The 15604-nt window shown below is 35.8% G+C and overlaps 1 protein-coding gene across 1 annotated transcript; it reads right to left on the bottom strand.

Annotated features, from left to right (window-relative positions):
* Window positions 1-1914: 1914 nt before the first annotated feature.
* Window positions 1915-15018, bottom strand: LOC113227051. The gene is made up of 4 exons (XM_026459922.1): window positions 14478-15018; window positions 13941-14093; window positions 3076-3259; window positions 1915-2402 (listed from the first exon to the last, which is right to left on the bottom strand). Exons 1-4 carry the CDS (start codon window positions 15006-15008, stop codon window positions 2137-2139), a joined length of 1134 nt encoding a protein of 377 aa, XP_026315707.1. The 5' UTR covers window positions 15009-15018; the 3' UTR covers window positions 1915-2136.
* Between the last annotated feature and the right edge of the window lie 586 nt (window positions 15019-15604).

Raw genomic sequence — 15604 nt, 5'->3', positions numbered from 1 at the left:
GAGTAGTCGATGACCATTCTCTTTCGATGGGCTCCTCCACCAGCAACAAGTACCTGGGCGCGCCACGGAGATACACTCTGTTCGATAATTCCATCATTTGAAAGCTTCGATATTTCTGTTTGTATCATTCATTCAAAAATGTCACTGGCTTGATAGTTAAGTGTCCTCATTTGTAAAAACATTCGTTCTAAATTCAAATTTAAGAGATGAAACCTGTCTACAAGAAAATTATTCTTCACATGAATTACTTAATCACTTTTAAATAAATTTTGATAAGTTATCTTGTTTCATTCATCATTTTAAGTTATTGTACCATTACTAAGTGGTCTCTAAAATGGTTGACAAAACAATAATAGCTTGCAAAATTAAAGCGCTGCTTGAAGAGAATTATTCTCAATGTTATGTGTCCCAGAGGCTGAATGTGAGTCGTTCGACAGTTCAGAGGTGTTGGCAACGATATTAAGAGACTGGTTCCGTCAATAGAAGAATTCCGTCAACAGGTTCTGGAAGAAAACCATGCACCCAACCACGAGACGACCGCTTCCTGCTAAGCTGGGCGCTGAGAAATCGCAAAGCTTCATACGTGGACCTCAAGAAGAATCTTGAGGAAGTGAGAGGAGTATAATAATTTGCACAGGCTAATGCCTATAGGGCGTCATGAGGAGGCTTCTTGCTGCCAATATACGCAGTCATCGCACAGCTCGTGGCCCTAAATTACTCCGTGATCATAAAGTTGCTATACTTAACTTCGCTAGAAACCATGTTACATGGACTCAAGAGGACTGGAGAAGAGTATTGTTCTCTGATGAAGCCAGGATTTCTCTGTGTGGTGAAGACCGCCATCGGCGAGAGCTATGAAGACGAGGGGAACGCTTTGCAGACAGAATAATCAGAAAAAAAATATCAGACAAAATAATACGCCGTATCGCCACAAGAACCAACCTCACTAGCTGGGAGGTTGTAAACGCATTCGTAACTCGAAATGCCAATGGTTTGCCGAAGTGGTCCCTACCGCCCCCAGTGGGCGCTGAAGAGTCCTAGGTCGGTAGGGGCCTCGGAAGCAATTGAAAGCCATTAATGCTGTCCTGCATTGAAAAAAAACCTGATTTACCTTATTTACCTGAAACTACACTTCATATTTTTTCCTTGTGATTTTTTGGGTTAAGTTAGGCTCAACTCACACTGGCGCAGAGTCGAAGCGTCGCGACGCGTCATGTTTTTCGCGTATAGTATATTCATCTCTATTTTCCCATTATTAAGGTATGAATTTGTGTTATGCAAATATGGAAACGGGCGTCGACGCTTGGATGCAGTCGAGCGGCTTCGCGCGTCAACGCGCGTCACTTGAGCGCAGTGAGGCGTCAGACACCGACCACACTGTGATCCGGCCGCACTAATGCGAGTGTCGTCGCGCGCTGACGCGTGTCGCCTACCGTTGTAGTTGAAAACGAGGACGCGACTCTACGCTTCGACTCTGCGCTAGTGTGAGTTGAGCCTTAATATAAAAAATACGAGTTTTGAATTATTTTTTGTGGTGGTCGTTGAAATTTTTTTGTCTTCTCTAAGCACCGCCCGGTGCGTCAAAATGTTTGGGAACCTATGTGCTAAAGGGACCAGCAGGCACCCAAACAAAAAGCTTAGTAATTTCTACATTGAGGATCCCCTTATTGTAAATATTTTTTAAATTTTAATTATGTAACAGTCATGATTTGGCAAATTTAAATAATAATGAATATTGTAGTAGGTAATTCTTTTTAAAATAATTTACATAATAAGTTTATTGGTATTTCGATTTTAGCTTCATGGCTTCAAAGTACTTATTTAATGTCTGCAAACCGTACGAAGGCATGAAACATTAAAGCGAGGTTGATTCCCACTTTTGAAATAAACAGAATTACAACACTATTTACTTATAATCGCTTTAATTACACATCCTTTCAATCATGACCGGGCAATGTCTACACATTACATTGGTAGATCTTATCATTAATTGCAGTTTTTCAGCAGTAGCACCTGCTGCGCGAGTTTCTATCGACTTATCACATGTGAAGTACTAGATAAACACACTTCAAGGATTGCTGTTGACTTGCTCTGGAGCGTTTTGGCGGGACTTCGCCTTGTCATAGACAAATCTCATTAGATTTGTACGTCGAATTTCAAAGGCGTGTTCGAGTCTGCCAGTGTGTTTTTTTCAGCATCAATAGCTTGTTTGAACTTCTTTCTCATCTTTCTTCTGTGGTAATATATCCTGAAGTAATGGCAGGGGAAAACGACAGTTTCGTCCGCTGGCTCCTCGTCGTCGAAGTAGACGCCTCTTACAAGTACTGTATTGAAGCAATTAAGCCCAACAAGAACTAGAATACTTAGGACGTGAGAACACCAACTGATGATGTATGGTGACTCTGAAATAAGGAAATAACAAATATTACATATTTTTTTAAGAAATTAACAACTTAACTTAACTTCATAAGTAAGTACTTGTGTTTTCATATGCGTTCAAAAAGATGAGTCACAACTCTGGTAGACACGGAATTGCATTAATGCAATTGCAGCGCGCGACTACACTCATAATGCTGTTTTATACTCTCTTTTTTATAATTATTTACTACATTATATTTAGATTTAGATCATTCACTTAAATATTCTATATTGTTACTTATGTAGTTTTAAGTTGATGGTAGTAGTTGATCGTAGTCAAAGTTCAATAAATTAAAAATTACATGACTTTTGTCGGTAGCCGACAGGTTGAGGCGTATTTACACGAAGTCGTCGAAAGCGGCAAGCTACGTGAATAGTAAGTCGTCTGACGGCGGTAGTTTGCAGCCAAAGTCGACTGAAGCGACTGGATGCGCCGCTTTCGGCAACTACCGAAGGCGGTATACGACTCGGTGTAAATGGCGAATTAACTGCGTCGCCTTCGGCAGGCGAAGTAGTCTACTGAAGATCGGCAGACGACCCGGTGTAAATGCTTCATTAGATTCACAAAATAGATTGTAGCTATAGGTATACCCAAATCATCTCCGAAGATTCTCATACCCAATAGCATGGTATATTATGGATGGATAATTTTCATACCTGGGAAACAGTATTCATCCATCAGTCCCCACATTCCTCGCCAGATATTGACTGTGGCGATAAACGAGACCAGGTTGTAAACATCTGCGAGGAGTAATCGAGGAGCACCATGCAACTTTGCTGTTAACCACCGCATGGGCTCTTGCAGCGCGAACGTTGCTATCGCCAGCCCGTAGCCTACCACCTTAAATATTATAAAAAAAAAGAGTTGTAAATCTTCCCAGGAAGGATCATAAAATATATCATGTACACTCATTACATATAGACGTAATACATTCGGGCGAAATACTTATGTACCTACTTAGTTGAATTATGTATTTATACCACGGACATCGACACTGAGAAACCTATGTACTTTGCCTTGTCTAATAAAAATATAGTATAATTATGTCTAACTTTACGACGTACGTACGTATACAGCAATTCCGAAAATTAACATCTAAGAGTGGTTCAACACGACGACTTTTAGCAGCGATGCAAGCGCGTGTTCGTGAAAAACGCGATTGCATCGCTACACTTGCGATTTATAGGCGATTGCATCGATACAAACGCGCGATGGCATTAATGCAATCGCTTTTATATCACAAGTGTAGCGATGCAATCGCGCGTTTGTATCGATGTAGTTGCGCGATTACATCGCATTTGCATTTCTGCTTAAAATCGCGCGTGTGTGTAAAGGAAAACGATTAGCGACTGCGTCGATACTGTATCGCGTTTGTATCGCTGCTAAAAGTCGCCGTGTGTAACAAGCTCTAATAAAACAAAAATAATGTGATCTTAATTTAAAAATTTCATTCTCATTACGAATCGTTTTTAAACAATCAATTACGTTAAGTTTAAATATATTGTATCGTGAAAGATGTCAAAGTAAGAGTTTAGCTAGTTGGAATTTCTCATGCAAAAATATAGTGGAGGAAAATGGACCACATTTATACTAACATAGCGGAATACTTCTGGGTATCCCCAAGACAAAGAATTTTGATGAAGTCAAAAAGTGGGATTCGAGTAAATTTTTTTTAATAAAATGAAGCGACTTTCTTGTCCACTGCATAAAAGTTAAGGCATTTATGTCACCAAAAACAACTAAAGAACTACTCACATTAGACCATGTCGAGCGCGAGCCGAGACACGTACGAGGCTCGGATTGGAAATGCTGTGGTGCGTACGACCCACTGGAGAGTGATTCACATTACAACTTGCCGCGTTCGTGGCCCTCTTCGGCTCGTTATAATATGAACACTCTCCAGTGCCCGTCCGAGTGTGCGACTTTAAAGACTGTGACTATGTTCTAAGAAATTGCCCAGTGCTTTATAATATGATATATACCACTATATATATATATAACACTACGTTCGTATTCGAGCGTAAACCGCGTCCTATTGACTGACTCATTCTAATTTAAGATGGTGCGGCACGTACGAGCCTCGGATGCTTCGGACACGGCTCGCGCAAGACACGGTCTAATGTGAATCATCCCTTATTCGCGTGAAATTAAATCTTATACTGATTATATTGAATACCACGTTGTCTAACTACTATGATAATTCATTTATTCGAACCTTCGAAAGCTTCGAGTCCTGTCAGATCGAAGAAGAAATTTTTCTTTGTGTTCGGTCTTTGTATCATTAATTATAATAAATCTTATACAATAAAAAAATATTATTGAATTTTTTAGTTATTCATTAAAACTGTGGATGGTATGTATACAGGCGTGGATCAATAACTCTAGAGGACCTGCTAATCTCTATACTAAAGATTGTACTTCTGAAAAAGGTCAAAATTCTATCTTACAACTAGATGGCGCTGATGAATAGCCTAGAAGCAGTTCATATTATGTAAAAGACCGTGGATATCAATTAATTCATCTTTAATATTAAATACAAGCCAGTATTTTTTCCTTATAATGTTATTAAAGTAGTGATCACGAGCTAAAATTGTTTTCTTTTCTAAACGTTAATATATATGCGTGTCAATAGATGGCGTTGTATGTTACTAACTAATTTATAAATTAACACTTCCGAATATGGGTAGACGGCGGTAATCCTAAACAAAATAAAAGAATAGCCGGCACTATCTACAAATATTCAATCTCAAAAGTTATTATATTCATTAATTATTTTCATTGTTATAATTATTGTAACAAACTAGTGGAGTAATTTCACATAAAAACAATTGAATATCAATTCAATAAAAATTTTAAATACTTTCATTGTTATCAGGTTGCTATATTATGACAAATGAAATACTCTAGTAACCACCTCTCATCGATGCTCTCGAAAGTTGGCGGGCTTTTGAAGTTACAAGTACAGTTTTTACAAAAAATATTTTTATTTTAAGTATATTATGAAGAAAATACGAAGAAAGAAATAGTGATGAAGAAAGTTAGAACTATATTCCTTATTTTAAATCAAATTACAAAATACTTTATCCAGAAAATTCCACTAATTACAATAATGTGATTGATATATTTGAAATTGAAAACAAAAACATTGAGTCCCGCCGCTTAACAGACTTAACTTATTTATAAAACCCAAACAAGAGACCTAAGTTATTTAAGAGAAAGTTAAAACATAATGTTAATTGAGGATCCCGATAATGTAACGAAGACATGGGTCAAAGGACTTCTATCCAAGTAAAAAGAATTAATTAAAAAAGATGTTCCTTTAAAGGATTTTTTTTCATCGCGCCGCTAATATCACGGTACGGTCTACGCCAGTGCCAACTCCACCTGTTCGCTCTACATCTAATCTGAACGGAGGCATTAATACAGATATCATTCTTTGAGGCGGCTCTAGCCTTGATAGAATCTCTAAATTATAGTACGTACTGACGTGTTCAGTAACTCTGAATGCACATTAATTCTAACATCTGCTGGTCACTACTTAGATACGGTCACTGTCTAGACAAGCTCTGTGATCGTAATTCGACTTACCGACTCAACCCTTATCGGCTTCCAATAGTTATTTTTACCGTTAGTCTAAGTTGTTAATGTTTCAATAACCTACCTCTACCATTATATTTTATTATTATTATATATCATACGACTCTACCATTTCGTAATTTAAGGCTGTGGTCATACCACCTGCTCACTGCTACCAAGATAAGTCGTGTCGACTAGTTAGTTGGTCTGTTGGTTGTTATAATGGTCGTGCTGAGTTTGTATCAACTGCAAATCAACTCGTGTGTCTATGCTCTAGATTGTTTTACCGACAATTAAATTAGGACACATTTACTTAGCGATAATACAGTATTAGGTACGTAAGTATAAGGATTTACCTTCAAGTGTTCTTAAAAAAAAACTCTACCAGCTGTTTACCTGTACACTGAAGTTATTTGGAAGAACCGGTTTTTCAATTTAAATTATTGATTTATTATTTTTGAAATTGTTATTTTAAATTCATACTATCAATGACGATAGTAACCGTTAATCTTCCTTCGTGAGACATGAAAGTAGTAGGTAAAGAAAAACATTTTATTTATACTTCATACGACGAGGAGCATGTATAGGCAATCTAGTATTTTCTCAAACATGGTCGGAAATGTTTGCATTACTGTCAAATAACGAATACGGAAAGTTTGTCATTTATGGACCGTGCAAATTCTTTCCGGCCAAGGTCTGCAAGGTAACCCCCCGTTCACACGGCATTGTACTGAGCGTTTTTTTGCAGTGTAAATCCGAACCGAATAAACAGTGGTGCATACATTAGATATACATAGAACTGTTCACACGGTGTTTGTCCTGCAAAAAAAACGCACGCACATACAAACGCACATCGAATACTGCAAAAAACGTGCAGCGCAATGCCGTGTGAACGGGGGGTTAGTATGAAAATCCGTTACTGTCTACTTCTATAAGCTTTACCTAACCTAACTAAACTAACAAAATATTATTAGAATACAACTTCCTCACCGCGTCTGTCAATATCGACATTTTCCATGACTCACAACCGCAACTCAAACGTAAGTTGCTGTGCTACTTCACGGAAGGTCTTATTGACGCTGGGTCTTGCAGTACTGTGCGTAAACTGGCAAATTTGAGTTAATTTGAGTTGATTGTGTTTTTAATTTTTTCATTTTTTAATTTTATCATCAATTTTTTTTATTTATTTTTATAATTTTCGATGTTAGTAGCCTGCGTTAGTGTTAAGTGAATATTGTTATCGCTTATAGCCAATGTTGTGCATATCTGTAGTGGGTAATAACATCGGACCATGACTTAGAATATAATTAATCTGTAAAATGTAATAATGTATTACCTGTTGATGTGCCTAAATAATGAAAAATAAAATAAAAAATAAACCTATCGAATAATAAAGAACTATGTATACAGGCAAAAGAAAACCTCGTACTGCCAACTGCCCAGTGATCATAGTTGCGAGAATTAAAAATACGTACACGTCAAGTTTGACACTTTGTACTTTGGACCGTTCGTGTCGTAAGCGGCATAGAGTTGGATTTAAATTTTAAGTGTCGTACTATTGACCCTGTACCTGTACCGCTTATATAAAAAACGAAAATGGCGGTAATATTTAAACTAAAGTGTTTTGATATTCTGTTGTTTTTTCGTCTTTTTTGAACGGTGATCACGAAAATATGTGTTATTGAGGAGATGGTAACGAAAATACATTAATAGATACACATTCAAATACATCATGACAAGTTCAGCAGACTACTAGCAATAATAAAATGTCCTAACACGTCAAATATTACTTTTAAAATGATTTAATATTTTTTTACTTTTTCTATTATACATCTTGAGATGTTTGAGAAAAATACTACACATGGCTCGGCGGGAACAGGGATTGCTTGACTCATATCAATACAAGATCTCGCTGACGCTCGTCCTTGTAACTCATACTTTTCCATTGCCCACTCCCATCCGTCCCGGCCTCTGCAATAATGTACTAATACTTATAATTTCCAACAAATATTTTAATTCATAATAAGCATGAGAGCATAAAATTGTGAAATATATTTTGTGCAACAAATGAATACAATTATTATTGGACCAGTGTCAGTTTTGTAAAAATAACATAAAAATTGTGACGATCGTCGCCAATACATAATCAATGCATAGATATCGCATCGTTGACTTACTGACAATTTTTTTTATCCTAAACAATATTGTAATATTTTTTGTTTTTGGTTTATAATTTGGGGGCTTTTGGACCGGAGCATCAGGATTTAATGCTAAAAACATGACAAAACAAACACATACTTAATGATGCAGGGTATTGTGATCAATAAATACGTCTCAATCTGCTGCAGATCATTAGTGTTCAATTCCATGTCTCTCGAGTCTAAATATCGTTTAAAACTATGTTCAGAAATTCGTAGGATTTTGGTTAAAATTTAGTAATATTTACTACATAATATATAATAATAAATATATATATGATATCATAATTTTTTTATGTACACTGAAAAATAATGACACCAAAGATTGAGTGTTATTGGTGTTGTAGTTTACATTTATTTATAAGAATATTACAACAATCTCCGAGTTAAAATTATTGCAACGAGCTCATACCAACAGGCATTTTTCCGAGATAACGTTTAATCGTATCCATGGTATAATAATGCCACATTGATCAAACGTCGAAAGTGCTTTTACAAAAATAATACGAACTACAGGAAAAAATTATGTACGCATATGAAATTTTACAACTTTACAAATATCGTTCGTAGTACTTTAAATCTCTTTCCTGAAAAGTTATTTTGCAGATGTACCTTTATTACACCAAATGTGTGCAATATCCTACTACTGCTGCTCGAAACAGGCATCGTCAAAAAGGAAAGAATAACAGTACACAGCTGTAACATAAAAATAAAAATAGTGTGTAACATAAATATAATTATTTGTTGTAATAAAAAATCTTTAAATTTAAATAAAAAAATAATTAAACTGCACAAATTCAAAGTAGAATTGACGATTTGAATTTAATATATTTCAAATTCAAATTCATTTATTCTCAGACCAATTAATAATATAAGTTCGTTAAATGAACTTGTTTCGGAGCAATTTTTTCATCACTGAAATTACTGTAGCGCTTGAACCGAGGGCCGATCTGACGAAAGGAAGAACCAATTGCCGCTAAATCAATGGCAGACAATAATATATCATGGGTTTGGGACTTGAAAAGATATCGTGAAAATTTGGCGGCATACCTATATACGAGTAACAGTATTAAACTGGCAGTAGATACTATATCCAAAAATATTTTAATATCAAATTGGTAAAACAGAAACTAAATGTAGGTCCGTTGAAAGAAGGTCAAAATAAAAGGTTACATGTATGTAAGACGATCTTACAACAACAAAAACATTTCAATAATTAATCATTTAAATATAACCATTTATTTTATTTCTCATTCACTTGATCCCATCACATCAAAACTTTACTTATTCACCGTAGGGCTGACAAAAAATGGCGGGTTTTTGCAGTTATAGTTTTATCACAAATTAACTTTTAGTTTAAATATTTTTACTTTTTGAGTTTCTTAATTATTTGTTATTTGCTTGAGCTGATGGGTAGCCAATAGCCATGAATGCTCAACAAATAAATAATAATAAATAATATGAAGTCAGTATTATAGCGTCCGCATGACGCACTTAATGGCAATTTGGCATAAAAGTGAAAATGCAGAAGCAAAGTATTCGTAGAAGATAGAAACCATCTGTAGATATTTTTAATTTATCATATTATGCGATTCTATAACTCTTGTAGATACTTATTCCGGATAATGTTTCCGTTGATTTTAAGAATTAACATTATAAGCTATTTCAAAACCGTCCCGAAAAGATTGTCATGATAAAATTAGATTTTGTATTATGTTATGCTTTATTATTCTAAGTGTTATTCTATGTTATAACGTAATTAAAGTATTTATTATGCATGTCTATTCAGATAACAATCTGCGAGTTGTTTCACTAATATTTTACAAAACAAATAGAGGGCATTCTTGAATTTATGGATGTTAGTTTAGTATCTCGACATACGAACACGACAATTAAAGTTTAAGGGGGATGAAGAAGCAACTTTTTTAAACTAAGAATGTCATTTTGTTTGTTTCAAGGTGGTAATTTTTGTTAGTTGCAGAAACATATACCCAGATTCTGCGAGAAACGCATTGACTTTTTGTAAGTCAATGGAGAAACGGGAGTATGGCGCAAACTGGACAATGCCCGTGATGGAGTCAGAAACAAAAACGATATTGCCCATTTCAACCAATCACAGAGCTTTTTTTTTTCATAGATTCAATATGGCGTTTTTGTAACTTTTTGTAAGGAGATTACGCTTGAAAGTTTTATTGTTTTTTTTCTATTAAAATGGAAGAAAATGTGCAACAGTTTGTTCAAAACTTTATAGTGGAAACGTGGAAGACAACCCGCGAAAAAGCAAAAAGGCGAGTTTTGAACTAAGCCAGATTTTCAATACACAGATCCCCTAGTCAGTTTAAAATATTATTGACAACAAAATTTTTTTGCAGATGGAAAAATGTTTGCTTTTTAAATGCAGTTTTTGTTTTGGACTACATGTTTACAGATGCACCGAAAAGACTGCCCTCGTTTCCAATATGTCAACATTTTAATGGAAAATATAAATTACAAGGAAACTTTGATTATAACCATAACTTTGAAGGGAAAACAAGACAAGGACGCTTATTCTTTTCAAATTTTTTAAAGTAAAAAATGTGAAACGTCGTCGCCCTAGAGTAGGAATTCGAACGCCCAATAGATATCACGCAAGTGACAATAAAACAAGAAAAAAATCAACGATGTCGACTAATTATTGATAAAGTACTTCGGGAATGAATAGCATTATCTGCAATATTACAAGGATATCTGTGATGGTACAGAAGCGCATCAAGAAGAAGATGAAGAAGAAGTTTGCAAAACAAATCAAATTGCTACAGATTATACATTGATTTTATTTCTAGATGATTTTGCTTTGTTCCTAATTTCACAGACTGATAAGGTAGACTGTTAATGTAAATATACTATACTTAACTTGTCATAACAATATACTTTAATATCTCAGTTCATTCGTCGATTGTAATACTTGTACTTGGGAATATATAAATAAACAAGAATAGTTCGGTTCATGGTTTCTTTTGTTAAGATTTTCGTTTCGGCTGATACAAAGAATAATGACGACCTCCCTTATAAATTTTTCTTGACATAATTTGTATGTTTAAGTATGTAAATTCTATATGTATATTTCTGTTTAAGAAAAATATGTGAAAATATAGAGTTAAATTTGTTCAGAAATTTAACTCTATATTTTCACATATTTGTTTTGGGTTTACTATTCTGAGAGCCTGGAATTAAATTTATTCCAGTTCGAAGTTTTGCAGTCATTTACATAAATTGAATAAAATATATAGGTATGAAATATATTCGAGGTATTCTTATATCAAAATAAACTATAGAAGTTTTAAACAAAGTTAATATGAATCATGCTGTGGGTTTGTGACGTGATGAAACTTCAGAGGAAATTATTTACTATAATGGTTTGGTCAAAAAGCATGAAGCTAAGCCATAACAAAAAAAAACTGAGTTAATAACATACTGGTAACTCGGACACAAATTATATATTTTCAGTACCTGCGTGCGTATCTTTCCATCCTCTGATCTGATCTGGTACTGAGAATCTTTTTTTGGCAGCTAGATGTCGTTCAATATTAAGAAATTAAGAAACTGACAGTGTAGATATACGTCCGGTTACATACTAATTAGTCATTTGATGATTTTTATAGTTTACCTTGAAAATCTAATGAATTATTTTATTCAATCTTGTAAATATGACTTTTGAAGACAAAAGAATTCTTTTATCAAAAATTTCGCCGCTGTTCTAGTCTTTTGCACTACTGTCAAACTTATGAAAATGGCGGAATCGTTAGATGCAAAATTGTCATATTGTACCCACCACATGTAAAGTCGTTAATATCCACTAAATTAATTCACTGGGCTCAACTCACACTGGCGAAGAGCGAAGCGTCGTGTCGCGTCTTGTATTTCAACTACAACGCAGGGCGACGCGCTACGACGCACGAAACCGCATGACTTTAACGAAGCGTCGACTCTATCGTCGACTTTATCGACGCGCGCTTCCATATTTGCAAAACACAAACTTGTACCTTATTAATGGGAAAATAGACATGAATATGCTATAGGCGAAAAACATGATGCGTCACGACGCTTCGACTCTGAGCCAGTGCGAGCCTTAATGTTATAGAGAATGGAAAAATTTATGGCCATCGTATTTAGTTTTTTTATTAGGGTGTTATTTGTTTTTGGTTCGGTTTTGTTTAATTTTGCAAATTTTAATACCAACCAATAGCTTGTAGATTTTTGTGACTAAGAGCCTATGCATACGTCGGATTTTATACGCGCCGACGACGCGAGTTTCACGAACGCGCGTTTACGGCGCCGCAGACGCGCCGCAGACGCGCCGCAGACGCGTCGTAGTGAATCGATTTAAACACGCGCAAACATCGCATTGCAAGCAAGAAGCTTATAACATAATACTCCACTGGAGTTTACACTTAGAATTACATGTAGTTGCTTCATTTCAAAAACTAACACAAAACTAAAACTATCTCTTATCAAAATGCGCGATACATAGGGGAGAAAGGGGTACCTTTGGACATTTTTTACATATCTGGTTGTAAAATCCTAAATCATTATTAATTACTTGTTTTGTTTGCTATTGATAACAAAAGTTTATAATACTGTCAGAGTTCCCATTTTTGTGAAGGAACTCAAATGTTCAAAGCTGCCCCACACATGGGGCAGTTTTGAATTTATCAATTAAATGAAAATTACTTATTTATTGCAATATATTTTTGTTAATATCCGTAAACAAAAATCTTTTATTTACTTTTTATTTACAATATATATGCATAGTTCTTCAATCTGTATAGTAAATCTGTAATCACAGGACTATTACAAAAAGAAGTTTGGACGAAATCGAAACTCAATTAAAGTTTAAATTATTAACTGCAATATTAAAAATAAATAAAAACTTTTCTTAAGTAATTAATTATAAAATCACATGAAGAGTACGAAACCGAAAAAATATCTTAAAAAAGCTTATCAGTACCACTAAACGTGTTCACCCCCCTTGATTTGTTCAAATCTGCCCTAATAGGTATTATTAATCTACAAAATAACAAAAATTTTTACATTTGTATTTGATTGCAAGCAGCAGGTTTAATATTTCAGCAATAAAACAATCCATACGACAAACAAAGTTAAACTCACCGTAATCTATTCTACCAGTCTATATATTCTACCAGTAATACCCTTACAACTATTTTTGAGAATGTTTACTTTTCGACGTTGAAACCAAACACTACCTCTCATTCAGTATTTGACGCGCGCACACTGACCGTTGCTACTGCTTGGTATGAGGTTCGGTATTACCATATTTTAACATAATTCCTACTATATTTTCATACAAACTGACTGCGCAAATGCGTTTGTTCCACGCTGCCCCTATTCAAAGCCCCCTTCTCCCTTACGCGCAACTACAGCACGTCTGCGGCGCGTATACCTACGCCGTGTGCGTCTTAATAGATGGCAATAAGATGTTGAAACGAAAAGATCTTGTTTTCTTGATTTGAATTCTCCAGGACAGAGTCTGCTTTGTTTGTATACTTTCCAATATCATGACTTGTATTGTAATGCCTAATGACTATAGGTAAAGCTAAGTAGTATTTGAGAAAAATCTTAGATAATTTTCTTATTTTTATAACATTCTGTGATAGTAACCTGATTTTACCTTTTTTCTTCAAATTGTTTTCTTCACTTAATATTAAACTCAACCTATCCTTTATTTTAATAAAAGGTAAAATACTCACTACAGAAATGCAGCAAGACATCACATAGTCTTGTGGGTAGAAGAGCGCCTCAGCTAGCCCCCATAACCCTCTCCAGACTCCAATCACCAGGGTTCCCACTACCAGCACGGAGAACACACAGTCCAAGAAGTACAATAAAGTATCGCCGGTGGTCTGAAAGTTTATAGATCAACCGTCGTAGGTTTTTTCCATGGCAGACACGACAGACTACGTAATCAAAAACAGCCGTATCATACGGACGAACACATTTAAGTACTGAAACCAAAAAATATGCAGATGTCTAGTATCGGAACAGACCATTTGCTGTTTTTGATATAATTTAATTAAAGTAGGTTTTGTGGAAACCTACATTCTAGTAAGATTGAATGAGTAGGTAAGTGCAATGTATACAATGGTTACTAGATTCGCATAACAACAGGACAATTTAATTATAGAAAAAGTGCATCATGGACTTATTTTACTGTGAATATAATAATATGCATATATAATATAAACCCTGAATACGAGGTATGTAATGTGTACTTTAGTAGAACTTACCGTTTTAAAAAAAGTGGGCACGTCAAAGTGATCACGAGGCGAGTCTATCACCAACACAAAAGGTATTGCACAAATGTTTTTCAAGGTCCGTAACGCTGCCAAAGACAGTATCGACGCCGCAGTGGACCACGAGAGCGCGGTTAGGCTTTCACCGCCCTCGTCCATGAGGTCCCATACGCCCCTAATTGCAGCAACGCAAGTCACTCCAGCAACACACGAGTATATCCTTGAAAGCACAAAGTATTTCACTCTCCCTTTATCCGGGCTGATGTATCCTTTCAGTTGGAACTGGCACATGCACAAAACAACGCTGCAGCACATCCCGAACACGGCGCTCACAAAGGCACTCGTCAACATATCATCTGGATAAACGTACAAATCTATGAGGTTCCATGTAGACCACCAGTACGCCAGCGTAGCGGGCGTCACCACCACGCTGGCGAACAACACATCTACACATTGTAAGAGCGTGGAATCAGTGTGCAATGTGCTCGGAAAATTGCCACTAAATCCCGCTGTGCTTCCACGCATGTCTAACAAAGGAATGCAATTTATAAAAATAAGACAGTGTTAAACACATATGTATTTCTTTATCTAACAGGGCCGCCGCCAGACCTGTACGCGCGCCGGTAGCGCACGGTTCAATCTAGAGTTCTCCAAAACTTTCCATACTCGTATATAATATCATCATATGACACAGGAAGTAGATGTCATTATAATTTCCCGGGATATTATTAAGGAGCGTAAAGCTCGCATTACGTCAATGTAGTGTAGCTAAGCCACATGCTACAAACACCTATTCTCTGTAATATAGTGAGATTCTACTAGACGCCGACCCTGATCTTTATCTGTCTACTTTATGATTGGCCGTGAAATCCCCCTTGTCGTAGGGTACATACGGCGCGGCGGGCGGCGCTTACACACTTCCCCGTTAACTCCTGACACACGGCATGGCATCGGAAGAAAAGCATCTTATTCCGCCATTGACTTACAAATAAATGGACGACGGGTCTAATACAAAAACCACGAAAAAAATGTCCCAAGTCAATCTACTCGAAATTTAAATTGTAATGTCATCGCAGTATCGCGCTGTCAGTAGAACAAATGAAGACTAAAGCGGAGTGTCA

Source organism: Hyposmocoma kahamanoa, unplaced genomic scaffold (assembly GCF_003589595.1).
Source record: "Hyposmocoma kahamanoa isolate Upper Pololo Valley unplaced genomic scaffold, ASM358959v1 202, whole genome shotgun sequence".
Taxonomy (NCBI): domain Eukaryota; kingdom Metazoa; phylum Arthropoda; class Insecta; order Lepidoptera; family Cosmopterigidae; genus Hyposmocoma; species Hyposmocoma kahamanoa.
Note: the sequence above shows the minus strand (reverse complement) of the source record. Positions and strands in the feature narration are given on the sequence as shown.

What these genes read in the sequence shown, in the direction of transcription:
- LOC113227051 (XM_026459922.1), bottom strand. Translation starts at nt 15,008, where the DNA reads ATGCGTGGAAGCACAGCGGGATTTAGTGGCAATTTTCCGAGCACATTG. An exon ending in TGCCCACTTTTTTTAAAACG is followed by an intron (nt 14,094 to 14,477) that starts GTAAGTTCTACT and finishes ATAAACTTTCAG; the next exon opens with ACCACCGGCGATACTTTATT. An exon ending in GGATGAATACTGTTTCCCAG is followed by an intron (nt 2,403 to 3,075) that starts GTATGAAAATTA and finishes TCCTTATTTCAG; the next exon opens with AGTCACCATACATCATCAGT.